General features: G+C 50.4%; 1 protein-coding gene across 4 annotated transcripts in view; it reads left to right on the forward strand.

The window, feature by feature from the left end:
- Positions 1-26,089, forward strand: part of USP24 (ubiquitin specific peptidase 24) — a 2,099,319-nt gene that overhangs the window by 1,686,741 nt on the left and 386,489 nt on the right. For all 4 annotated transcript variants that reach the window (XM_078670143.1, XM_078670156.1, XM_078670149.1 and 1 more), the window contains exon 58: positions 10,502-10,604. In XM_078670143.1, the coding sequence (XP_078526269.1) occupies positions 10,502-10,604 (103 nt within the window). The remainder of the gene's footprint in view (positions 1-10,501; positions 10,605-26,089) is intronic.

The following is a 26,089-nucleotide window of genomic DNA, read 5'->3' on the forward strand; positions in this document are numbered from 1 at the left end:
TTGAGTAGCGAAAGGGGCCTATAGGAGCCACAAAGGGAGGGGTCACGACCGGGCTTGGGGAGCAGGACAATTACCACCTCTCGGAGCGTGGGTGGCAAAACCCCCTTCTCAAGTGCCTCCGCATATACCTCCATCAGGCGCGGGACTAGTTCTTCTTTGTATTCCTTATAGAAATCGGCCAAGAAGCCGTCAAGACCCGGTGCCGAAGAGCCCTTTAATGCATCTATGGCCTCGCTGACGTATTCGGGAGTGATAGGCACGGCCAAGAAGTCCTGCATATATTTCTCCAGATACACCATTGCTATCTCATTAATGTAGGGGCCAGGGTCGCGACGGTCCTCCGTCAGAGTGGAAGTGTATAACTTTTTGTAATAGGATAGAAATGCATTGCAGACGCCAGGGGTGGTGTGGTGTCTAACGCCTAAGTCGTCCACTATGTCAGATATGTACGCGGCCTGACGGGGAGGGCGGTACAGTTGCGCTAGGAGCCTGCCAGGTCTATCCCCTTCTCCATATTGTCTTGCTGAATGTTGTGCGCACAAAAACTTCAATTCTCTGTCTGCAGCATCCCTGAACTCCTGCAACAACCCCAACCTTTTCGCTTCTATTGTGTCATCTGTGTCAGTGAGTGCGTCCCTGTCCACCTTGGATATTTCGGTCTCGATACGTGTCATGGCGGCACGAATCTCGCGCAAGGCACCCACGTGCTTAGTGATGCAAACCCCTCGAATAGTGGCCTGAATCCCTCCCACAACGTGGCCCATGTGTCTACTGTGCCCGTGTTGATCTCAAAATATTCCTCTATCGCTGTACGGATGTCTTCTTTGAAGACCGGGTCAGACAGGGCCTTTCCAGGAAAACGCCACTGTCTCTCGTATCCCCCCAACCTGGGAATCAGTAGAGTCAGTACTATGGGAGAGTGGTCTGACAACGTGCGTGGGAGTGTCGTATGGTTATCCACCCAACCAGCCACCCCTGGAGAAAGGAGCCAGTAGTCGATCCTGGTGCTAGTGCTGTGATATCCAGAGTGATGCGTGTAGTTGGGTGAGTGAGGGTGTAGACGGGCCACTATGTCGATTAACGGGTAGTGTGCGCACATATCAGCCAGCACAGCTCGAGAGCGGGGTTTGCAATCTGGGGAGGGCGACGTACTGTCCCTAGCAGGGACCATCAACAAGTTGAAATCCCCACCTATCGCCAACATGTCAGTGTCAGTGCGCAGCAAAGCATCATGGAGGCCCTGGAAAAAGGCGGGGGAGTCAGTGTTGGGACCATACACCCCAACAAAGGTGATCTTGAAGCCAAGAAGCACCCCCGTGACAATAACATATCTGCCCTCTTCATCGATGATGCTGTGAGTGTGTACAAAGGGGACGCGCCTGTGTACCAGTATCGCCACTCCCCGCGCATATCTGCTGTAGTAGGAGAAATATCTATGCGCGCCCCCGCTTTTAGCAAAGGAGGAGGAGTCGGATCGCACCAAGTGTGTCTCCTGCAGGAACAGCACATCCACCCCGTGTCGCGCTGCATAGTTGAGGACCTGTCTCCGTTTTCTCGTGTTATTTAAACCCCGTACATTCCATGTCATCAAAGTAAGTCTGGAAGGACCAGACTGCTGCCCTATCCTAGCCATTCAAAACCACGGATATCATATTTGAACAGGCGTGTGCACATTCGCCGCCTCCCTCCCGCAAAATAGGCATTATTCAATAAGAAAAACAGTGCAATTATAGGAACAATAGAACCAAGGAATTAAACAATCCCCTCCCCCCACCCACCACCCAGCCTCTCATTAAGCCCTAAGAGGCAACTTCCTACCCAAGGAGCAATGTCAAGGTCAACTAGCAAAAGCAACGTTCCAGTGATAAACTCGAAAAATAGGAACAGTCTAAGAAAGAGGCACAATACGGCCCGTGCCATGGGAGGAGGCAACGGTCCGCCATGCGGGTATCCCAGCCGGGACGACATCCAACTTTCAACAAGTATAGAAATACTGCAATGACATCGACAATTTTAGACACATTATGCAAAAGTGAACGGCCTATGTGAAGAGGAGGTGTGTCAGCGCTGCCCGCTCCCAGCAAAGAGGTCAGCACTTATCTGTGAGTCTGTGTGTGGTGGCGATCGTTGTACTTCGCCTGAGGCCCGAGGTGACCCTTTGTTTTTATAGGCTTGACAGAATTCTTGAGCCTCAGCGGGGGAGTCAAATATGCGGAACCTGCCATCCACGTCCACTCGTAGTCTGGCAGGGTATAGCATTCCGTAGCGCAACCCCAGTTTACGCAGAGAGGCTTTGACACCAGTGTATTTGCGGCGTGCGTCTTGCACCATCATCGTAAAGTCTGGGAAAAATGATAGTGTCCCACCCTGCCATTTCACTTCACCTGCTTCCCGGGCAGCCTTTAGAGCAGCGTCTCGATCTCTGAAGTTCATGAGTCTAGCAATTATGGGTCGGGGTGGCAGGCCTGGAGGGGGCCGAGGCCCCAACGATCTGTGCGCACGTTCCACAATGAAGCCAGTAGTGAAAGTGTCCCTGCCGAATAACTCGATCAGGAGATTTTAAACGAACGTGTCGAAGCGTCCAGTCGCCGTCGTTTCCGCCACCCCTATTATGCGAATGTTATTGCGTCTGCTGCGCGCTTCTAAATCCTCATTCTTTATAGCAACATCTTTAAGGATCTTTTCCACTCGTTCCAGTCTCTTCAGCGTCGACGCAGCTCCATCTTCCAGGTCATAAACCCTGGATTCGGCCACATCCAGGCGTCTATTGTGCGTTTAAATCTTCGCGCCCATATCCTCCATTGTCTTTTCAAGGGTGTCAAAGCGGGAATCCAGGGCCTTGAATCCAGCACGCATTTCGCCCAGCATCTCGGCGACCAAACCAGCGGCGTCTCCTGTCGTCGCTGGGACTGCAGTGTCCGTGGGCTGGTCAGGCGGGGCATCAGCAGAGCGGAGGGAAGCCTTGTCGAAACTGAGTGTCCTCTGATTAGGGTCTCTTTTCCCCATGGTGGGAATGATGGAGGGAGTGCTACAGTGTGACTAGCCCACCGTGATGAGCGTGCCCAGAAAGAGTATTGTAAACAGACCCAGGCCTCCCAACAGTGGCGGGGGGGGGCGTCCAGACCAAGGCAAATAGATCAGGGGCCCCAATCTCCACCCCGAGCCGGGTGTAGCCAGCGCCGCGGGAATCCAGGGACTACGAAGGCCAAACTGCGCAACACCAGGGGTCAATTGGTCCAGGGCAGCACTGCTGTCTAGCGGTAGTCCGGTGGTAAAGCCCCCGTGTTGTATAAGACCGGTGTAGGGTCAAGGTGTTAGCGCTGTGGCAGCAGTGCAGGCGATCTCTCCACTTCGTGGTGTGGCAAATGATGACGTCGCAGGGTGACCAGGGTGACCAGGCTCTCAGGGCAAGCGATGAAAAGCGGGCAAATAAGCAGACCCACAGAGGTCATGCAGATCTATCGTAGCATTTCCACTTCTCCACTGGCAAGCCGTGTGTAGTATTGGCAGTAGCGGTGAAGAGATGATCAATGGCGCTTGTTGTAGGCTTATAAGGGGACAGGCACGCTTCAGGGGACTGTTACCGTGGTGGGGGCGAAGGTGTAGTGCCCCCACCTGTCTCGTAGATGCGGGGCCGCCTAAGAGTCGCCCAAGAGCCCCCCGAGTGAACCCCCCGCCACCCCCCAAGCGCACGAAGGATCGGCCGCCCGCCGCCCGCCACCACACATCCCGGGCAGGCCCCAAAATCGAGGCCTCGGCTCCCGAGGCCGGACCAGGCCTCAAAGCCCGGTCCCGCTCCGGGGGCCCGCACCCCCACCAAAGGAGCCCACCGGGGACAAGCAGCGGGCCAGGGAGAGCCCGACAGCGACCCCAATGCCAAGGGGGGCAGCGAGGAGCCCACAGAAGACTCACCAGGCGCTCCGGCGCTGCAGGGTCACGTCCGGCGAGGCCCGACAGGCCTCACCACCCCTCCGCAATCTCGCCCTTCCGTGCCGTCCCCCAGCCTCAAGCCTCTGTCCGCCGCATCCGGACGTCTCCAGGGCCGTCACCGCGCATTTTCAGCCGTCAGGCAGCATCGGCTCTCATGGGAATGCCCTCGTTAGCGGCCCGCACGGCGGAGCTCTACTTTCAGGCAGCCATTCCGATCGCCTGCGTAGCCACGCCCCCGAGAGGGTGCCATTTTGAATTTAAACAAATTAATGATAGTCTTTCTGGATAAGTAGGCACATTTACCATGCACTCACAATAGAGAACAGAGAAGATATCTCCAAAACCAGTTTCCCATTAGGGCAATCACAAGTATCAGGTAATCGAGCAGGTGTACACCTGAACCTTAGTAAGCACATGTTAATTTATTAGATGCATCGTTGTAGACCTAATATGGTGACACAGTGCTATCAGAACAACAAATCCTAGCTGTGCCTGTCATTTTAGTGTAAGGGTGCCGGAGGCAGTACACCTGTTGTACTACTCCTGAGTTCAACTACTCGAGAAAGAATGTTACATCTGGAAATGCAGTGTGCTCTGTCATATGTGCTTAAGCAGCACCACTGGGTGTCGTCTAAACCTGAACTGGTAATGCAGAAAATCTTAGTAAGAATAACCTGGAGTACTCTTTGAGCAAGTAAATGCTGTATATAATTAAACGGAAATAGTCCAAAAAGAGTTGCAAATTTTACTCCATAAAGTTCATGATTGGTTCAACAATTTATTTGTTAATAATCATATTATATTCATATGACTAGAAAATCACAACGTATGTTCCATGAGTAGTTCTCCTTAAACAGTGTGTTAGTGGTCCACATAGTTTAGAATCCCCAATGCATTTCGCACAAAAGTGCGCTTCCTCAGGGGGTCTGTAATTAAATAGAAATAACACTAATTGGTACACTGGCAAGTCTCCAGGAGCAATGCAAAAAATAAGTGTACGAACCTATTCAGAAAGAAGGTGGGGGTTGGGGTCAAAAAAGTGACCAAGGGTTAGGGTCTAGAAGGGACATATATCAAGGTCGCCCGTGTGCACATACTTATTGAAAATGTGAAGCTGAAGAAAGCGGGGAAAAAATAGATAATTGTCAAAAAGGTGCGGATTAGCGTTGTACATGCTGTACATAAGTCGAAAAACCATCAGTAAGTGGGATGCGATAGAACGCAAGGAAGCCCAAGTGCTGAAAAACGAGGTGAAATAAACGCGTGAAACAAAGTACCATTAACGTCCCAGAGTTATACCAAAGAAACAAGGAGTATCCAAAACGATAGTGACGAAAATATCTTACCGTTGTGAAAGAAGAAAGGGTAGTCAGCGTCTGGTAACCGAGTGTCGGCGAGAACCAGGCTCCGTGGTAAACAGGAACCCGGAAGACGCCACGCATGCGCATACAAGTGTTAAAGTATGTGTTTTCTCAGTAAGCATAGAAAAAAGACGTACTGAGTGCCCATAGTTAGGAAAGGAGTGGTGAAGTAAATGACACCGATATAAATGGTCAGAATGACTGACGGTAAACAATAGTGTAAAAGAGAGTGAGGAAAAAATAATAATAATAATGAGATTACGCAATGCAAAATAAATAATGACAAGAGTGTCAAAAACAGATGTACTGAAAACCATATAGGGGAATAAATAGATAGGGTGATACACAGTTCAATAATAGGTAAATAAACATTAGGCTATATATTCAAAGCCCTTAAGTTACATTACTATATAAGCAGGAATATGGTGAATCACAGCAAGGTCACAGCTAAATCGGGAGATATCTATGTACAACAGAAACAGGTCTCAGATATCACAAAAAACGTAAGTGTATCATAAGTGACAACTAAATTCAAGACGTTCATTAAGTCCTTTGGGCTGCACCGCCTGCAAGCGGTATATCCAGTACAATTCCCGCTGTAGCAAAAGTTTACTATTGTCCATGTGCAGATGTTTTTCTACTGTTTCCAAAATCAAGAAACGTATCTGGCTGGGGTTGTGCAAATTTTGGATATAGTGTGCAGCAAAGTTAGATTTTAGGTTTTTTGTGCGGATGTTACTCCGATGTTCGTTTAGCCTAATATTAATTTTGCGTTCAGTTTTACCCACGTATGGGAGACCACATGGGCATTTTATCATGTATACCACATTGTTGGTATCGCATGTAGCATTGACACGAAGGTTGATGGTAGTACCTTGAGTAGGGTGAGTCATAGTGGATCCAGGGATTACACTATTGCAATGGCTGCAATTGTAGCATGGAATAGTTCCTTTACAGATGGTAGTATGACTGGTGGTAGTAGGTTGCTTGATTAGTTGTTGGATAGTCTTGGTACGTCTGTACGCAAATATAGGGGGCTTTCGAAAACTTAGGTTGAAATCAGCTTCTGATTGTAATAGTGGCCAGTGTTTGCGAATAACCTCTTTAATTTGTCGTGATTGAGTAGAGTATTTTGATACAAATACTGGTCGAGTGTCTTGTTGTTGGACTTTCAATTTAGGTTTGAGTAGTTCAGTTCGGTTCTTGAGATTGACTCTGTTTTCAGCGATGGTTGTGATATTTTTGGGGTATCCTCGTTGGTGAAATTTTTTAACAATTTTTGAGCTATTGGTCCTGTATAAGTCCTCTGTAGAAGCGATACGTTTAGCTCTCAATAGCTGCGAGTACGGTAGATGCTGTTTGAGGCTGGGTTGATGGAAACTTTTGTAATGTAAATAGTTGTTACGATCTGTAGTTTTGGTGTAAATGGAAGTTGTGAATTGGTTATCATTCAATTGGACAAGTACATCCAGAAAAGGGATTTCAGACTTGTTTAGGGTGTGAGTAAATTGAATCCGTTCATTGACAGTGTTGAGGTGATTAATTGCAACAAGAAATTGGGTCTCTGTACCTTGCCAAACAAGGAAGATGTCGTCGATGTATCTATAGTATGCACACATGTAAGGTTGCCAAAGTACATTGTGAAGTATGTGTTGTTGTTCAAATGCATACATAAAAAGATTAGCATATGCTGGGGCAGCACAGTTGCCCATTGCTACTCCAGACAGTTGCAGATAGTGTTGATTATCAAGAGTTTTAAAATAGCTATGGTGTAAGATAAATTGCATCAATTCCATTATAAACACCTGGAGATGCAGTGGCTTGTCAGTTTGTACTAAAGCAGTTTCCAATGCTTCTAATCCCAGGTTGTGCGGGATTGAGGTGTATAAGGCGTTGACATCGATCGTGCATAAGAAAATAGGTTGGTCATCAGGAATCACAATTTGTTGCAATTTGTTTAGGAAATCCGTAGTATCTTGGATAAATGTGGTCATGCCTTTGACACTGGCTTGTAGATGTTTGTCGATGTACGTTCCCGTGGGAGCGTGTATAGAATTGGTGGTACTTACAATTGGTCTGAATGGTGGTTGTCTCAAGTTCTTGTGAATTTTAGGTACTAGGTAGATGTATGGTACCTGAGGGTAATCGTTGATAAGGTATCTTTTGTCTCTGTCAGTAATGGTGTTGGAAGATACAGCTTTATTGATAAGCTTGATAAGTATTTCTTTGAAAGCAGGCGTAGGGTCTGAACTCAGCAGCATGTATAAGTCTGGGTTGTGGAGATGTTCATTTAAACCTTGTTGGTAATAGGTGGAGTCCAAGACAACAATGGCACCGCCCTTGTCTGCTTTGCATATGGTTAGTGTCTGGTTATTAGCAAGTTGTTTAATGGCTTGTCTCTCTTGAATCATCAGGTTACTTTGACTGTTTTTTTGAGTGTTAAACAGTGAGTGTAGATCCTGTTGCACCGCTTTTTCAAATACATCCAGAACTTTATGGCTGGTGGGGGCCATAAAGTTACTAGGAGGACGTAAACCCATGAGAGTATCTTTGTCTTGAGTGTTGGAAGGTACACAAATGTTGTCAAAAAAATGTCTTAATCGGAGAATTCTCATAAACTTGTAGAATGAAATAGAGATATCCAATTCATTAGTTTGGTATGTGAGAACGAAGTTCAAACCTTTTTGTAAAACTTGTTGTTGAACTTGGTTTAGAGGACTTTGCGAGATGTTGACTACTAGATTCTGTGACTTCTGGTCGATTTCGCTGGTGGAAGTAAGTTGTCTCTGATGTTTGGACCTCCTCGATCGTCGGTTGGTTCGGGGCCAACATCTAAAAAAGAATCCGCAGTAGCAGTGCTAGTTGAATCTGTGGTAGTTTTGGAAGTAGTTGGTTGTTCGGGTCTTATGTTCTCAGTTGGAGGTTGTTGTCGTGGTCTGCCTCGTGGAGGCATCTTACGTGTGGAATCTTCTGAAGATGATGTCTCAGCGTCTGTAGATCTGTTAGATTGATTGCGGTTTTGTCTTCTGGCCGCATATATCTCGGCCCAATTGTACACCTCCCCTAACTTGTAGTCAACCGTATCACGTTTGAATTTTCTCAGCTTTCTTTCGTTGATTTCTTTGATGTATGTGTCTAATTTACTGTTGATGTCCTCTAGGGTGGTAGTAAATTCCTCTGGGGTAATCTTCTGACTTAGTTCATGTTTAAGTTGTTTGACTTCATTTTCGAGTTCCTCTAAAAGCTTAGAAAGTTCTTCAACAATCAGGAGAATAAGATCGAGTGAACATTTGTTAAGTATACCATACCATTTCTCTGTGAAGTGGGGGTTGTTTTTACACAATGTTGACTTAAGAGGGATTCGCAAACCTCTGGGAATGTGTTGAACACGGTGGTATCTAATAAGTGTCGAAGCATGTAGTCGTTGGTTAATCTCTCGTTTATTGTATAAACTTTCAGTATCTTATATACACTTGGAGTGCAGCGGTACTCAATTGCTTTGTCTAAACCTGAACACCACAATGCTGGAAATAAAGCAGTCTCCTTTCTTACCTATCTTGGGTTCTAAGCAATCATGAATTATCAGCAGAACCAAACACTAATGAAATCCTTCTCTGTACATGTGAACATACGACAACAAATAGAGGTAATTCTCACAATTACACCACGTACAACTTATCTCATTGCATCACTGACAGAGAAAATAATAAAGAATTAGTTCTTCATAGAATATAGCTTGCTAGACGCTCACATATTACCTTGGAGATCAGTGTACAAGTCTTCAAACCTAAGAGGCTCTTTAGTCTAGAGATGTGGCCAAATCAGTGGCTGAGATTGAATATGGATATTTGATCATCTTTAATGAGTTCTCAAATCACTTTTAAATTCCTAAATTTGGCTCATGGTGGTTCATGGGACTGCTGCTGCACATTGGAATGGTAGGCTCCAAATGTTTTGACGAAGTTATGCACTGAGACAAATGTCTGTTAGGTTTGATTGCTCCTCAAGTAAGAGCAGATGATAAATTAACCAGCGACCATCTCACAAATATTTGGAACAGCTTCCCTGATTCCCTTTGAACTCATTGCCATGTCCTTGCCATTATTTGGTAAAGTATTGAGTTTTCTGTCTGCTACTGTAGACAATTTTGTACTTAACAAATGTTTTTGCTTTTGAAGTTTTTTTTTTACTCTAGCCTGTCACCGACTGGGTTGGTTGGCTTGTTACTTAGAAAAAACAATGGAACTGATGGCTAGACCCCTGATCTTTTTGTCCCGTTTGATTCTTCTTTTTAAAAACAAGTGAATTTTGTTTATTTCAACAGCAACAGGTTTGATTATAGCGCCTCAGCTGGATTACTGTGGAGGGGGCACCTTTCTTGTTAAGATAAATATAGGTTTGCATTGCTAGTTCTTGCTGGATTGGTAATACAAGAGTTACATTGAATGTACTATCTTTCTCTCTTAGTTCTATCAAGAGCTACAGAATTGGCCTGTGCCACTTGTTAGATTGAAAGGTTTCTTTGCTACAAGTGTATTGTGTTGTGTTCTGTTTGCTCCTTTCGGTTTTATGTTGCAGAGCAGAAGAACCTGCTCTGTTTCAGGTTGGGAAAGCAAAGCTTGGGTGATGTTTTTCAAATTTTAGGTGGATCATATAGTGAAATGTTTCAGATACTTTATAGTCTGTCTCAGTCTCTCACATCCCTTCCCTTGCATGGATGTTTCATGTTGGACTTTCTGACTTCAAACAATGCTTCCCCCTTATTGCAAATGATAGTGTTCACAGATAGGAGCCTAAACTGTGCTGTGAGGGCCATTATTCAAACCCCTTCAAAAGATAACACTGTTCATTTTCATTTGCCTTTCTGTTTGTCTTAAGCATTTTGCAGCCTTTTGTCCTTTACTAATCGTATTCAAGATAAAAGTCGGTCCTTTGCCAGCCTACGGTTACATTTTAATTATGTTTTTTCCTTACACTCTTAAGATAATCATTTTTTTTTAACATGATCAGCAGTGTACAAGTGATTTCTTCAGCTCACCTCTTCGCGCTGTGTTGTTTTTGTCACCCAAGTATCTGCACAGATGAATGGGTCCTCATGTTTGGAAACTATCCCAAATTATTCAGTAAAAAAAGTCTTTGGTCTGTTTAATTTGACTTGAATGTTGTTTACACCTAAGTATTAACTATTCAAGTCTGTCTCTACTAAACAGAATCGGAGATGGAGCCCAGCACAAGCTCGTGAATTTGGATTCCTGCACAACACCGTAGCATTACTCGTGTTGCACTCTGATGTTTCCTCTCAGAGAACTTTGGGTAAGTGTTTTATGTTTCTGATAGTGTTTCCTGTCTGATAATTGTTGAGATGCAGTCTATCTTGATGTCTGATGGTTTTGTGCAAATGAGTGCAACAGTGCTGGTGCTACATGCATCCCCTTTTAGGTAGCACATGTAATTGTGTCTGGTTGTTGCCTTTAGGAGCTAATGTGAACGCCTTAACCAGTCTTCGATGTCAGAAGAGCAGATCTTTCACAACACAAATTCAGTATTTCTGGTGGCTATATCATCCATTATATTCCTTATCTCTTTAATTATCCACATGTGCTAGGCTGCATATCAAGCTATTGAAATCCTCATTACAGGGTGGAGGCAAAGGTTATTTTGCGCCATATATATCTCACAGTCTGTTGGCACCATCTACAACATTTTGTGGTGTCCCTGAGTGCTATCCTAGACATTGAAATCTTGAAATTCTCTTCATGGGTATCAGTAGGCTGCTCCTGCTCCAGCAATGTTACTGCTGTCTTGGGAAGTAAGACGCATAGTACAACCAAGGAGGAAGTCACATCTGGCTATGGAACACCAGTCATATAATTGTTACTAAAGTGTGGGGCAGATCATCCTCTTCCACACACCAGGATCCTTTTAAGAAAGCGTACAAGGCGTAGCTGCAAAGCTCAAAAAGGTTTATAAGTGACTGGCACGTGCAGTTAAGCGTTAGCATTAGCATTCTGTGACTAGAAGTCCTGTTGTTATAATGGAACAAGTCCTAGAATGCAACAAAATAATCCGGACTGGAGCAGCTAGTCACTCAGCTACTCACTCATGGGTCTGGGATACTTGGCAGGGCTGGTGACAGATTTATTTTGAATGGTGAGTAATCCCTTGAGGACCTAGGTAGTTTGTAATATTACAAAGGTGAATCTTTCACCTTTTGTTTTAGTCAGCAAGGTATTGAGACTTTTTGGGCAGGGGGGTCAAACTCAACAGAAGCTTATTGAGTTATAATTTATTCAAGAACACGTCTGATAATCCTACCTTCATTCGCTTGGAAATTTTCAAAGAATGCAGCTAGAGCTTTGCACTTTTCAGCTTGTACCCAATAGGTACAACTCTTGGTGTTGTATTAAACTAAACCCTTTTGAAATCATAGACATATTGCTATATACCTCCTGTAAACATTAGAGGAACAAGAAACTCTTAGTGCTCTTTCTACATATCTCACCTTCCACAGAAGAAAGGCTTAACTTTCCTTTTTTAAAGGAATTGACAGCTATTTATCACGATCTTGATGTCTAGTGGCCGTTCACAAGGGCTGCTATCTCAACTTCATTTTTCCTCATCTATTGTCTCTCAGAATAACAGAAAAGCCTCCCTGCCCCCCTCTACCTGTTGTCTCTCAGGATAACAGAACAGCCTCCCTGCCCCATCCCCAAAGCCCCCCACCCATCAATGTGTACTGGTAGTGGGAAATATGCTGAACTTTGAAGGTGATTACAAAACCGAGCCAAGCTATATCATGTCACTGTTAACTTTGATTGTGGAATCTTAACCAATCTGAAGGCAATGAGCAGTTTAAGATGATTAAGCTGCTTTGTCAGGCTCAAAGATGTTAAAGCTCTACCAATAACTCTTGCTTGTAAGACACTATATCTGAAAGAAACACATTGTGATATATTCCCCACCTTAGAATTACCCCCAGGCGTCAGATTGGATCCGAAAAGTTTTCGTCAGCAGTACCCATGCGGCTCCGCGTCCGACGTTGGCGTCATCGTCGCTGAGACGTCAGTGTGAGAAGTTGGCCTGATATATGATGCTCACTAGTTCTAGTGATCACCTTGTATCAGTCCAAACAACCCTTATGGTGATTGGTTGTAAGTCAACCTTATAGACCAGCTATCCTAATGGTAGCATGGACAAAGCAGTCTTAGGCTAAACTCTTTTGGCATGTGAAGCCAGCTGTTTTACCACATATAACCCCTTGAATACCAGATGAAAGGACACCACACAGGTTGTTATGAAAATAAACAATATATTTATTAATAACAAACACCTCTGAACTCTTTATGAGATCAGAGGGCTAAGCACATGACAATCTCTTAGGAAAAATACGATAAGTTGCACAAAATTACAATGGTGCCCTAGGGGCACGACAAACCATATACTAAGTAAATGGTATAAGGAAATCGATAGAAGGAATGCAGCTGTCCAGAGGCTGTAGGATCGCTGGGACTACACTATCCTAACCTTAGGTAAGTAATAGGAGGCCCACGGGACGCGTGTGCAGAGTGTGAACTTACACGCGAGATGCTGAACAAAGTCAATGGACAGTACAGTTTACGAAAAAGGTAAGTACGGACAGTCTTTACTATCTAGGACTGAAATGACTGGAAATCTGGACACTAGGAGAGTTAATCTACCCTTGAGGACTGAAATGCTCTTGTTACCTCACCCACGGGCTGCGGGTACATAGGTGTCAAAGTGTGTCGGGTTTCCGCGTCGAAGTCAATTGAGCCTTGAAGAAAGATGCTGGAGGCGACCAAGTGGAAGATGTCCGGTGCGATCCACGGGTGGATCGAGGAAGAAGAGGAACTGAAAGCAGAGGGGACAGTGTTCAAAGTCACTAGCCAGTGACCGGAGTGGAACCAGGAGGGAACCAGATGCTGTCGTCACGATCAGGTGAAGAGTGGACGCTTGTCTCTGCAGCCACGTGGACCAGGAGGTGTCTTCGACAACCAGGATGGAGGCACGGGCTGTCCCACGCAGGCTCTCGCTGTCGGCGGTGTCGGATCTGGATTTGGAGTCAACAGGCCTTGGCAAAGGCAACCCACGCGGTGAGTGGAAACGGCGCCTGGAGTGGACCCGGAGGGTCCGGGGTGCTCCTCTTTTGGAAGGAAGCAAGGGCCAGTCTGGAGCAACCAGACCAGCAGTGTAGATTTCAAGGATCGTCGTCTAGGAGGCCACTAGCCAGCCGGCAAGTGACCAGACAACGCGTCGAGCAGCAATCAAGCAAAAGGGCCCCACGCAGATCTCGTGGATGCTGGAGGGCTGATCTTTGGTGCAGGAGCTGCTCGGGGCTGGGGCTTCTCAATCCCTAAAGCACTTACTCGAGGATGCCTCAGAAGTCGTGCTGGAAGCGAAGTGCAGTCTCTTCAAGATGGCCGGTCCCACGTGTCTCGTCGCACCCACGGGTCTCAGCTGTGCTGCAGATGTAGGTAGAGGTCGGAGAGGTCTGGGAGTCCGGGTCTCGTCGGGCTCTGAAGTCTGGATCCGGCAGGAAGGACGACAAAGTGGACCGCTAGGACGCTTGATGGTGCCTGCAGTTGCAGGGTGGACACTCCTTGCCCACAAGGGAGATTCTTCAGTCTTCTGTGGAGCAGAACGTCGAAGTCCAGAGTTTCTTCTTGTAAAGTTTCAATTCAGGATAATCTAATTTGGAATGGGACCAGCTCCTACCTTTATCCTGCTAAAGGGGGCTGTACTACGACTAGGTCCCTCCTATGGGTGGGACCAGGAAGGGGGGTGGTTACACCCCCTATCCTTTGTCCGGCTTCACGCCAGAGCTGGGGCTGGAGTGCCCCAGCAACTGGTTTGAACCGGTGTATGCACAGGGACACCTTGTGTGCCCCAGGCATGTCTCATTCCTTTCAGGCCTCCCTACCTCAATACACAAAATCCTGTCTGGGGTGGTGCTAGCACCTCCCAAGGCAGGAAACCCTTTGTCCAGGCCTCCCTCGCTGGAAGGACTCCCAGCAGCAGGAGGTCAGACTTGTGTCTGTGGTGGCAGCATCCATTTTGTGATGCTGAGGCTCGGGTTAACTTTAACCGGGGTTCACAGTTACATACATGTCGTGTCCCTCTAAAAGGGTGGAATGCTACCCCCGTCGCCAGAACTGGCGAGGGGGTAGTATTCCAATTCGTATGACACCTTACTCGACATGTTTTGATAATGCTATACCAAAGTTAGCAATAACCGCGAGGATTATAATGCACTTAAGATTATATGGTATAGCGTTATCATGGAACAGCTATTAGGACTTGGTTCCGCAAGCTGCAGACAGGCTCAGCTCATGCTAGAGCACCATCTCACAGAATTCCAAGCACTCTGCCTTCAGGATTGATAAGGCCTGCCATAGGAGTGACTGATAGGAGGATATATGTCCGTTTTAGGTTTAGATATAGGTATACTATATCTATAGCAAAGGGTGATTACACCACCTTGCCCCAGCTGTCTTACCAGCCAGTTGTGTCTGTTTAGATGGCCAGCCAGGGGTGGCATAATACATGCTTCAGCCCCTGGTAGGCCTTGGGTTCACCTATGCCCTGGGTACCTAAGGTACACTGTACAGGGGCTGATACGGTGTCCCTATACCAATTGGTAAATGCACCTAGAGTACATGGATGTCAATTTAGAGAGAGAACAGCTAGGCTGTGGGTCTGATTAGCAGGCCCACAGCCAGGGAAAGTCGTAAACCAGTGAAGCAAAAAGCAAAAATCTGGGGTGACCATAGGATTGCAGACCCTACTCTCCTACAGTCAGCTCTTTCTTTTTCCGCACAAGGAAGCGCAGGTCCGGAGAAAGTGGTACCTCCAGTCATTTTTTAACTGAGTTTTTTTAGGCTTTTTGTCTGTTTTTTCAAGTCAATCGACTCCTGGTGTCATAGGGATGCCCATTTTCAAGTCTTGCGGTGACTGTCATCGGATGATGTAAGTGACGGACCTGCACTGCATGTGTCTCTACTGCCTGGGGCGCGACAACGACGCCAAGTCAGGCCACGACTGCTGGGCCGTGGCGCCGAAGACTTTGCTGGAGCGGTCCCGAAAGTTGCTTGAAGTCCGACAGTCAGCTCTGTGCCGCTCATGGTCCCGATCCCGTGGGAGGTCGAGGGACCGGTCACGGAGCCATCACCATCGTTCGTCAGGCTCAAAGTCTTCGCACTCTGGGTCAGGTAAGACGAAGCACAAGAAGTTGAAGAAGCATCATCGCTCGACGACTTCCCCTCGCCTGTTGCGCTACACGACTGAGGGTGCGGGTGGTGCCTCTGCCGCGGCTCCGACGGAGCCTACGGTGTCGCTGTCAACCTACCGCCCTTCGTGGGTCCGTTGGCGACTCTGACCCAGCTGCAGGAATTTCTGTCAGCCATGGCTCGCCTCTTTGGACTGGAGGCCCTCACCCTTCGGCAGCTCCTGCATCGCTGTCCGCTCCGACCCCGGCGCCGCAGGGCCCCCAACAATCCAGGCTTAGATCCCGGTCGACGCCGGTTACACCTCCACCAACCTCGACCACACCCATGGCACCGGACGACGTCGCCCCGGGTATCTGATAGTCATTTAGCTGCAGATTCCTTAACTTAGAAATATCCCCAGGCGTCGAAATAGATCCGGATTTTTTTCACAGCAGCACCTCTGCGTGCCGGGGTATGGTGCACACGACTCTGCCCTGACGTCATCAACGCACTTGACATCAGCAAGGTCATGTAAGTCCCTCCCGGCGGGCTGACATCAGTTTCCTTCTTTTTCGCGTGCAACGCGGATCCGGATTGAGCGTTTCTCTGGCCTGCTTTCAGGCCCTTTTTCGACGCTTCGTTTCTGGAACAGTGTGCAATGCCCCCAGGCTTTAAATCTTGTACTTTCTGTTCACTGCAAATGTCCGCGACGGACCCGCTTCTTATCTGTATGTGGTGTCTGGGCAAGCACCACGACTCCACTGATTGCGACGTCTGCCAACACCTCAAGCCGCAGTCCCCTTGGGTGCGCTGGATGAAGCTTCTTTCGGCACAGCTGTCCCGGTCGGATTCATCTTGTCCAACGGCCTCTTAGATGCAGTTCCACCGTCGAATGACCTCTGGGGCCCGGGGCTGTCGTTCACCACTTTTTGGTAAGTTGCGTTGCTTGTCGCCAAGGTCCTCGACCTCACCTTCATCTGTTGTCAGGGGCACTGGTTCCCGGAACATTCCGGATGTGCGACCCCGACAGTCGCCCCCCGCCTCTATCCGCCCTAACTGGGTGCGGGGGCGACTCAGGGCAAAATGGAAGCTTATTCCATGGCTTTGCACGCCTCCCTGGGGTCCTCTCACATCCCTGGGGCGTCCTCGGGGCCTCCACTAGCTGTGGGGTCCCCGACAGACTCGCCAGTGGGTTCGCCCCGGCGTCAGAGGAGCCCTTACCCTCCAGAGACGTCGGAGAGGTGGTATCATCAGGGCGCGGACCGGCCGGGTCTCCCTCTACGATCCATATGGAGTCATCAGGGTACAGCCAGGCTGGGTCCCCCTCTATGACCCATTGCACCCCTGCTGCGCCGCATAGTCCCGTGGGGCTCCCTATGGCGTCACAGGTGGTTGCTGGTGCTCAAATCCTCGCTTTGTGGACGCCTCGGCCTTCTGGGCAGGCGGTCGCCGGTTCGGCGCCGGGGTCGGCGCCGATCCGGCGCGGTAAACTCGCCTCCCCAGCTCCGACTCTGCTTCTTACTTCGGAGACGGTTCTGGTTGGGGCTGAGTCGGCGCTGGTGCGGCGCCGGAGTCTTCTCCCCACGGCGCCGGCGCATTCTCCTTCTTCAGAAGTAGGGCTTGTCACCTCCCCGGCTCTGCCTCCGCTTCTTCCTTCGGAGACGGTTCTGTTTGAGGCTGAGTCGATGCCGGTGCGGGACTGGAGGCTTGGATCCCCACCTCTAACGCCTTCTACTTTTTAGAAGTGGAGCTTATCGTGGATTGGGCACCGAACGGAGCCGACTAGACGCCGGATGGAGTCGAGTCGGCGTTGGACAAAGCTCGAAAGCTCCGGTCCCTGGACTCAATGCGACTCCGGAGCATGTTCGAGACTTCCTCGTGGCCATGAGGAATCTCTTTCTGCTTTTGAGACCCGCCAGCGCGCCTTCGGGCCTCGCAGGTCCGACTGGGAGTCCTAGCCCTGTGTTGCCGGCGGCTTAGGCCTCGGCGCCGGCGGCGACTTCGGTCCCGGGCCGCAGGACCCCGTGGGATTCAGGCCTGGATCCCGGTCAATGCCAGTTGAGCTTACGACTCCTCCACTGGTGCTGACCCCCACAGTGTCACCTCTGGTGCCGTCCTCGGACGATGCCATCCCCCGTTTCAGCCCAGGCTTGACGTCGGAGCGGCGCCTTCTCAGACGCTGACTGGTGAGCTGTTCACCTATGCCCCGACTCCGTCATTTTTGCCTGTTTATCAGGACACGGCTAAAGGGGAAGCCTGAGAGGTGTCTGAGGACCCTCTGGCACAGCAGTGCCAGTTAAGTCAGGACTGGGCAGATGAGCTAGGGGAGGCCAGTGGTCTAGACACTTCGCCTGTCACTGGTTTTCTCTCTCCTCCTTTCATGGCTACGGAGGAGGGAACAATTTATGCTGTGGTGCTGCGCAGGGCAGCCACGGCCTTGGGACTTGAGCTCCCTGCAGCGGCCGTGAGGACTAACCTCATCACCGAGGTGCTTCAACCGACAGTAAGCTCTTCGGAGCCTCTGCTGCAGTTTAATGAGGCCCTCACTGACGTTCTGATGGGCACTTGGTCCGAGCCCACCATGTAGGAGAGTAGGGTCTGCAATCCTATGATCACCCATTGTTGGACTTGGCCCGTTTGGCAGGTTCACCCCTGAACTTTTTGCCTGGTGTTATTAAATAATTAATAGTGATTTCTGGTCTTAGCGCACTTTGACACTGTGGCGCAGTGTAAAGTACGTGCGCTCCTTGAGTTCGTGTGTGAGATAGGCCTGCCCTCCCATAGGAATGCATGGGGAATGTATGTGTCCCTGGTAGTTCCTGATGCGTGGGGAGTGCAGGCTCGAGTTTGGTATGTGTGAACTCGTGAGAGTGAATGCTGCGAGATGGTGTATGCGGCATGTATGTGTCTAGTGGGGAAGTGCTACTTCTAGACATGGCTGTACGTGTGCTGTGAGGGTGCTGGCGTGTGATTGGCTGGAGCTGGCTGGCATGCCAGGCTCCAGGAAGTCTGGATGGGTCTGCCCGGTGGTGAGTGGGAGATTAACATGCTGATGGCTGGGGAGGAGTGTACCTGTGTCCTGAATGAGGCTGGGTTTTCCCCTGACAATTCTGGCTCCGCCCCCCTGTGGTTCGTCTAATGACCCAAGCCCTGCCAGTGAATAGAGAGGGTGGTTGAGCCCATCAGCAGTGCTCACAGACCAGCTGCGACTGGTTCTGCCCCCACCCTGCCCAAAGACAAAGGATTTGTCTGTATAAAAAGAGGCTGTGACCTCTTGGAAAATGTTCTTGTTCCCAACTTGAATCTTGCCAGGGGCGTGCTGCTGCTTGGGCTCAGGGGAAGGCTTGCCTCCCTGAGCCCTGCCAAGCCCCTGGACTGCTGAGATGCTGGATTTCTGTAGGACTTTGTGGCTCTTCGTGTTCTTAGCGCTTGGGAGCGCTTCATTTCTGCCCTGGCGCTTGAGAGCGCTTTACTTTCCACTTATAGCGCTGGGAGCGCTGTGCCTTGACCCCCTAGCGCTGGAGAGCGTTTTTCATGCCCACAAGCGCTTGGGAGCGCTGTTTATTCGAGCCGGTGCCCACCCGGCATTTGCCCCGTTCTGAGAAGGGCCCCTGGGCCCCAGCGAGTGCCCACCTCGCTGTTTTGGTTTTTAATTAATCTCGAGGGTGCCACCCCTCTTAAATGCCCCCGAGATTCACCGCCGCGGACCGAGCGCCGCAAAACAGGAAGCCAGGCACTACGGTGCCTGACTCGGGGCGGGACTTCCGGTTTTGCGGGGAAGTCCCGCCCGCCGCTGCATCGCGATTGGCTGCCTGCCCGGATGAGGGGCCCCGGGAGGAAGAAACCGGCAGAGAAGATGGCGAGATGCTGCCCGGGGCTCCTGTGAGCTGTTGGGAGCCCCGGTGGTCCCGCGGAGAGCTGGAGTCCTCGAGAAGAGGAGAGGACCCCCCCCCGCTGGAACCGCCGCCCGGAAGAGAGACGCCGCAGAGCGCCGCTGCCAGACCCGGTGAGTTTGGCCGCAAGAGGAAGGGAGGGGTGCCGGGACACATTGTCGGTGTCTGCACCCCCCCCCCAGAAGCACGATCTCGTGCTTAGTGCTGTTGTTGCCCCACGAGGGCCCGGGGGCATTTTTATGGTGATGCCTTGAGCCCGTGAGGCTCCTGAGGGCCCCCCCTTGTAATCGAGTCCCGCGAGAGGGACTCCAACGTTCCGGGCAGATGCGTAGCACCCCGAGGTTCGCAGCCCTTTCCTTTGTTCTTGAGCCCGAGAGGCTCCAGAAGGCGCCACATTTGTTCTGAGAGCCCAGAGAGGCTCTAGGGGGCCTTTCCTTTGTTGAGCCCTGCGAGGCTCCCAGCCCCTATTTGTTTTCAGAGCCTAGAGGGCTCCAAAAGTGCGCAATAAGTATTTCCAGAGCCGGTGGGCTCCAACCAGTTGGCGCAGTTTTGCCAAAGGGCCAGTGAGGGCCCCTGGCGCAGTTATGAGTCACAGCTGCCCAGCAATTAGTGGGCAGCTGCACCGTTTAGGTATTTTGCTTTTAGGGACATGTCTCTGGACTTAGGAGTGAGACGCACTCCTTCCTCCCTGGCCTCCCCCAGCTGCGCAGCACTTAGTGCCAGCTGCATCGTTTAGCCCCCCCTGTTCTGTCCCTCAGCTGCCCAGCAAGTAGTGGGCAGCTGCTACGTTTAGGTCTTGGCGCAGTGGCGCAACCTGGACTTTGTGAGTTCTGCGCTAAAGGTGATTTTTGCGCTAACTGAGGTTTAGATGCTGTTATGATCTATGTCCTATTGCTTTTGCGTGTTAGGAAATGTACAATGTGTAGTATGTTTTGCGCACCCTGTGTTTTGCACCTCTGAATGTGTTGTTGATGCATCATGTGCCTTGTTCCTAACACCGCTGAACGTGTGTTGATGCGTCATGTGTTCCTTCCTTACACCTCTGAATGAATATTATGCATTGCATCATGTGTTATGTGCTTGCTAGTACAGGTGGTGCTAGTGAGGTCCTGGTTACCAGTAGTTACTGGTTGTGTGCTCTATTTTTATATTGTGCTACAGTGATTGTCTGTTATGATCTAAGTGATATTCCAAGGGCGTGGTACTGAGCTCGCCCCCTGACCAGAGTCCCAGGACCAGTGGACTCTATTGTGCCTTCCCTGACAAATTGCCTGGACTTGTCTGATCTCCCTGGGCCCCTGGGGCCTCGCTGAAGTGTGCCTCGCTCGTTCCCCTCGGCAGCTCGTGCACGGCAGCCCGTCCAAGCCTCGAGCAGCACCGCTCTCCCCTGAGCCGCGCCGCTTCGCTGGGTCGCCCGCATCCTGCCCTCCTCTTCTGAGCCGCACACATTAGTCGCCTCAGAGAAACGCTTGTACCTTGCCGGCCGCCCGCTCAAGCCTCGAGCCGCACCACTCTCCCCTGAGTCGTGCCGCTTCGCTGGGCCGCCCGCTCAAGTTTACTAAGGAGGTCACTCGCATTATCCCACGCAACCAGGATGGGAGGTACTGTCCGTTAGGCTCTATGTTCTAAGTTCCAGGCCTATAAGTATTGTATTCTAAGTTCTAAAAGTGCTGATTCCTGACAGTGGTCCAGGTGGCCCTGTCTTGTAAATATCCCCTGTAAATTCTGCCCGTGCCTCTGGCACATTGTAAAGTGTGTGTTTTATCTAATGTGTTTTGGTGTAATACAAAGGCTATTTTTATATAACCTTGTGTGGAGTTTCCTTTGTGGTGGGTCCTGGGTGTTGTTGCTGGGGTGCGTGCGCAAATACTTAACTTACATCGCCTCCAAGTTTAGCCTTGCTGCTCGCGCCACGTTACCTAGAGGGTGAGCAGGGGTTATCTTGGCGTGTAACTCCCTTGCCCTGACTTGGGAGTGGTGGTCTCTGACTGACTTTGACGAAAGCCCTGGCCAGCCAGGGATCCCATTTCCAACACCCAGATTTTTGCTTTTTGCTTCACTGGTTTACGACGTTCCCTGGCTGTGGGCCTGCTATTCAGACCCACAGCCTAGCTGTTCTCTCTATTCCAAATTGTACCCAGGTACTGAATTGACACTGGGCCCTCTCTTGAGTCCCTGTACCCAGGGCAGAGGTGCACCCAGAGGTCTCCCAGGGGCTGCAGCATGTATTATGCCACCCCTGGGCTGACTAACTAAACAGACACAACTGGCTGCTTGACAGCTGGGAGCAAGGTGGTGTAATCACCCTTTGCTTTAGATGTAGTATACCTATATCTAAACCTAAAATGGGCACACAGATCTCCTATCAGTCACTCCTATGGCAGGCCTTAACAATCCTGGAGGCAGAGTGCTTGGAATCGTGTGAGATAGTGCTCTGGCATGAGCTGAGCCTGTCTGCGGCTTTCGGGATCTATCCCTTAGCCGTTTCCATGATAGCGTCAGACCATATACTTTTAAGTGCCTTCTAATCCTCGCGGTTATGGTAACTTTGGTCTGACATTATCTAAACATGTCGTGTAAGGTGTCATACACTTTGGAATACTACCCCCTCGCCAGTACTGGCGACGGGGGTAGCATTCCACCCCTCTAGAGGGAGAAGACATGTTGGTAGCTGTAACCCCGGTTAAAGTTGAACACAGCCTCAGCTCCACAAAATGGATGCTGCCACCGAGACACAAGTCTGCCCTCCTGCTGCTGGGAGTCCTTCCAGCGAGGGAGGCCTGGACAAAGGGTTTCCTGTCAGGGGCGGTGCCAGCACTATCCCAGACAGGATTTTGTGTATCCCAGGTAGGCAGGGCTGAGAGGAAGGTGACTGCAAATGGCACCCCGGTGCTCACTGTGCATATGCCGGCTCAAACCAGTTCCAGGGGTACACCAGCCCCTGAGCTGGGGAGAGACCGGACAAAGGAGAGGGGTGTAACCACCCCCCTCCTGGTCCCACCCATGGGCAGGACCTAGTCGCGTGCCAGCCCCTTTTTTTAGAATAAAGGTAGGAGCAGGCCCCCTTCCCAAATTGGATAATCTTGAAACTTGAACTACTTTCCACGAAAGGAACTCTTGTCACTCTCTGAAGACTCTCCCTTGTGGCTAAGGAGTAGCCACCCTGCACCAGCAGGCACCATCGAAGCGCTTGCGGTTTGCTGCACGTCCATCCTCCGGATCAAGACTGACCAGCTTGACGAGACCCGGATTCCCTGTCATCTCTGACCTCTACCTGCATCTTCAGCCCAGCTGAGATTCGTGGGTGTGACGAGACCCGAGGGACCGGCTATCTTCAAGACCTGCACGACGCTTCACCAGCACGACCACCGAGGGACCTTCGAGTGAGTGCATTGGGGTTTGAGAAGCCCTAACCCTAAGCAGCTCCAGTACCGAAGTACAGCCCTCCAGCATCCACGAGATCTGCGTGGGGCCCTTCTGCTTCCTCGCTGCTTGCCACGTTGTCCGGTCACTTGCCCGTTGGCTAGTGGCCCTCCTGACGACGTACCACGACGATTTCACCGTTGGTCTAGGTCCCCTAGACTGGCCCTTGCTTCTTGTCCAACGAGAAGTACCCTGGACCCTCCTGGTCCACTCCAGACGCCATTTTGACTCCACCGCGTGGGCTTGCCTTTGCCAAGGTTTGTTGCTCCTATCCTGGATCCAGCATCGCCGACAGCAGACACCATCGCGGGACAGCTCGCACCTCCAGCCTGGTGGCCGACAACGATTCCTGGCCCGTGTGCCTGCAGAGTCCAGCGTCACCCTCTCACCTGATTGCGGCGACTTCATCCGGTGCCATCCTGGTGCCCACACAATCACTGGCTAGTGATTGAGAACTAAGTCCCCTCTGCTTTCAGGTCGTCCTCTTCACCGATCCAGCCTTGGATCACACCGAACTTCTTCACTGGTCGCCTGCCAGCAACTTCTTCTTTCAGGCTCCATAGACTTCAACGAGGATTCCCGACGTCACTTGAACCCTATGCAGCCGCAGCCCCTGGGCTAGGTAACTTGAGTATTTCGGTGCTCCAGCACAGGTTCGCTATCCAAGTGTCCAGATACTTTTTCGTTTTCAGTCTACCTAGTCGGATTCGTCCGGAAACAGTACCTTTAGAATTGCTAGCATCCATAGACTTTGTCCTGCATCCCGCGTAAGAGTTCCCACTCTGCACCCGGGTTCCCTAGGCCTCCTGCTCCTAACCTAAGGGTTCAGTAAGGTAGTCCTAGCGGTCCTGAAGCCTCTGGATCGTGTTACTTACCTGCTAGTATTTCGCATTCCACTTTTAGAGTATATGGTTTTTCGTGCCCCTCGGGCATTTGTGTAAATTGTGCGACTTGCAGTATTTTCGTAAGATTTTTGTGTTGTGCTTAGCTCCCTGACTCATAGAGAGTTCAGGGTAGACTTGTTATAAATAAATATACTTTATTTTTCATAACAACTTGTGTGGTGTCCTTTCACTTAGTGTTCAAGGGGTAAATGTGATGGTGAAACAGCTGGCTTAACACGCCCTCTAGAGTTTAGCCTAAAGACTGCTCTTGTCCATGCTACTAGGATAGCTGGTCTATCAGGTTGACTTACAACCAATCATCAATAAGGGTTGTGTGGTATGATACAAAGTGATCACTAGAATAGTGAGCACTATATATCAGGCCAACTTCTCACACACCACAGTTCCTTCTGTCCGTACATCCCACCCCTGAGAGCCTGGTTATCCAGGCCTCCACGTCCCAAACTGCATTCCCTACCGCACCCCCGGACCGGGAATCCAAAAGGCTGGAACAGTTTGGCAAGAAACTGTTTTCCTCTGTCAGTCTAGGGTTGCTTTCCATTAATACCGCATGCCTTTTGGGCCGTTACACCCACTCTCTGTGGGATACGGTGAAGGACGTGCTGCCCCAGTGTCCAGAGGAGGCCAAGACACGGCTTGCCCAAGCTCTTGCTGAGGGGCGGGGTGCAGCACTGTACTCCTTTCGATGTGGACTTGACACCACGGACTCGCTGGGCAAAGCGATTGTGACGGTGGCGATTCGTCGTCACGCCTGGCTGAGGTCCACAAACTTTTATGGGGATGTCCAGAGCACTCTCATGGACATGCCCTTTGATGCCCGTCGCCTCTTTGGCGACAAAGCAGATAGCGCGCTGGAGAGCTTCATGTACTCCAGGGCTACGGCAAGTCCTTGGGCCTATCGGCCCAGCGCCAGCTTACTTCTGCTTTCAAGGACACGGAAGGGGCGTCCCTGCACGTTCGTCCAGCCACAGGCCGCAGAACCAACCTCAACGCAGTCGCGGACGTGCATTCCGCCGTGACGGAGCAGGGGGTCAGAGAGCCAGCCAGTCCACATCTTCTCCCGCAGCATCTGCCTCAAAGTCTTCATAGTCTGAGCTTTCAGGCCCATTCCACGCCAGTGGGGGGCAGAGTTCGCCATCACCTGCTCCACTGGCGTACTATCACTTCGGACAGGTGGGTGCTGCAAATCGTCCGAAGGGGCTACTCCCTCCCCTTTGTGATGACCCCTCCAGCCATGCCACCGCAGTACCACCGCATGTCAGGGGAGCACTTGCAACTTCTGCAGGAGGAAGTTACAGCACTCTTAGCCAAGGGGGCCATCAAGTGCGTTCCTGGGCCAGAAGTAGGGCGTGTTTGTTACTCCCACTACTTTCTGGTTCCCAAGAAGGGCAAATGGGGCCTGCACCCGAACCCGAACCGGAAGGATAAGTTCAAGATGCTGACTTTAGCTCAGGTACTGGCTGCCCTAGACCCTGGAGACTGGATGGTAGCTTTGGAATTGCAGGACGCTTATTTCCATATTCCCGTCCTGCCGGCCCACCGGTGTTCCCTGCGGTAGGCCACAACCACTTTTAGTTTACTGTGCACCCCTTCGGCCTTACCAGTGCCCCTCGGGTGTTCACGAAAGTGATGGTGGTGGTCGCATCTCATCTGCGCAGATCAGGGGTTCCAGTCTTCCCCTTCTCGACGACTGGTTGTTGAAGGCGGGCTCGCCGCAGACAGTAGTCTCCCACCTCCAGACTACGGCCGACCTCCTGCATTCGCTGGGATTCTCCATCAACGTGCCACAGTCACATCTGAGTCCCTCTCAGAAGCTCCTCTTCATTGGAGCGGTTCTGGACTCGGCGCAGTTTCGGGTTTATCCTCCCAAGCAGTGGGTTCGGGATATTCACGCTCTGATTCCAATCTTTCAGCCTTCATCCCGAGTTTCGGTCAGGATGACCCTGTGGCTTCTGGGACTGCTGGCCTCCTGCATCCTGCTGGTACATCACGCCAGGTGGTGGATGCAGGCTCTGCAGTGGGACCTGAAGTTCCAGTGGGCACAGCATCAGGGCAACCTGTCCGACCACGTCCTGATCTCGTCCTGCTAATCAGACCCACAGCCTAGCTGTTCTCTCTCTAAATTGACACACATGTACTTTAGGTGCATTTACCAATTGGTATTGGGTCATCTTATCAACCCCTGTACAGTGTACCTTAGGTACCCAGGGCATAGGTGTACCCAAGGCCTACCAGGGGCTGCAGCATGTGTCAGTCACTCCTATGGCAGGCCTTATCAATCCTGAAGGCAGAGTGCTTGGAATTATGTGAGATGGTGCTCTTGCATGAGCTGAGCCTGTCTGCAGCTTGCGGTT

This window comes from Lissotriton helveticus, chromosome 1_2, assembly GCF_964261635.1.
Source record: "Lissotriton helveticus chromosome 1_2, aLisHel1.1, whole genome shotgun sequence".
NCBI classification, from domain to species: Eukaryota; Metazoa; Chordata; class Amphibia; order Caudata; family Salamandridae; genus Lissotriton; species Lissotriton helveticus.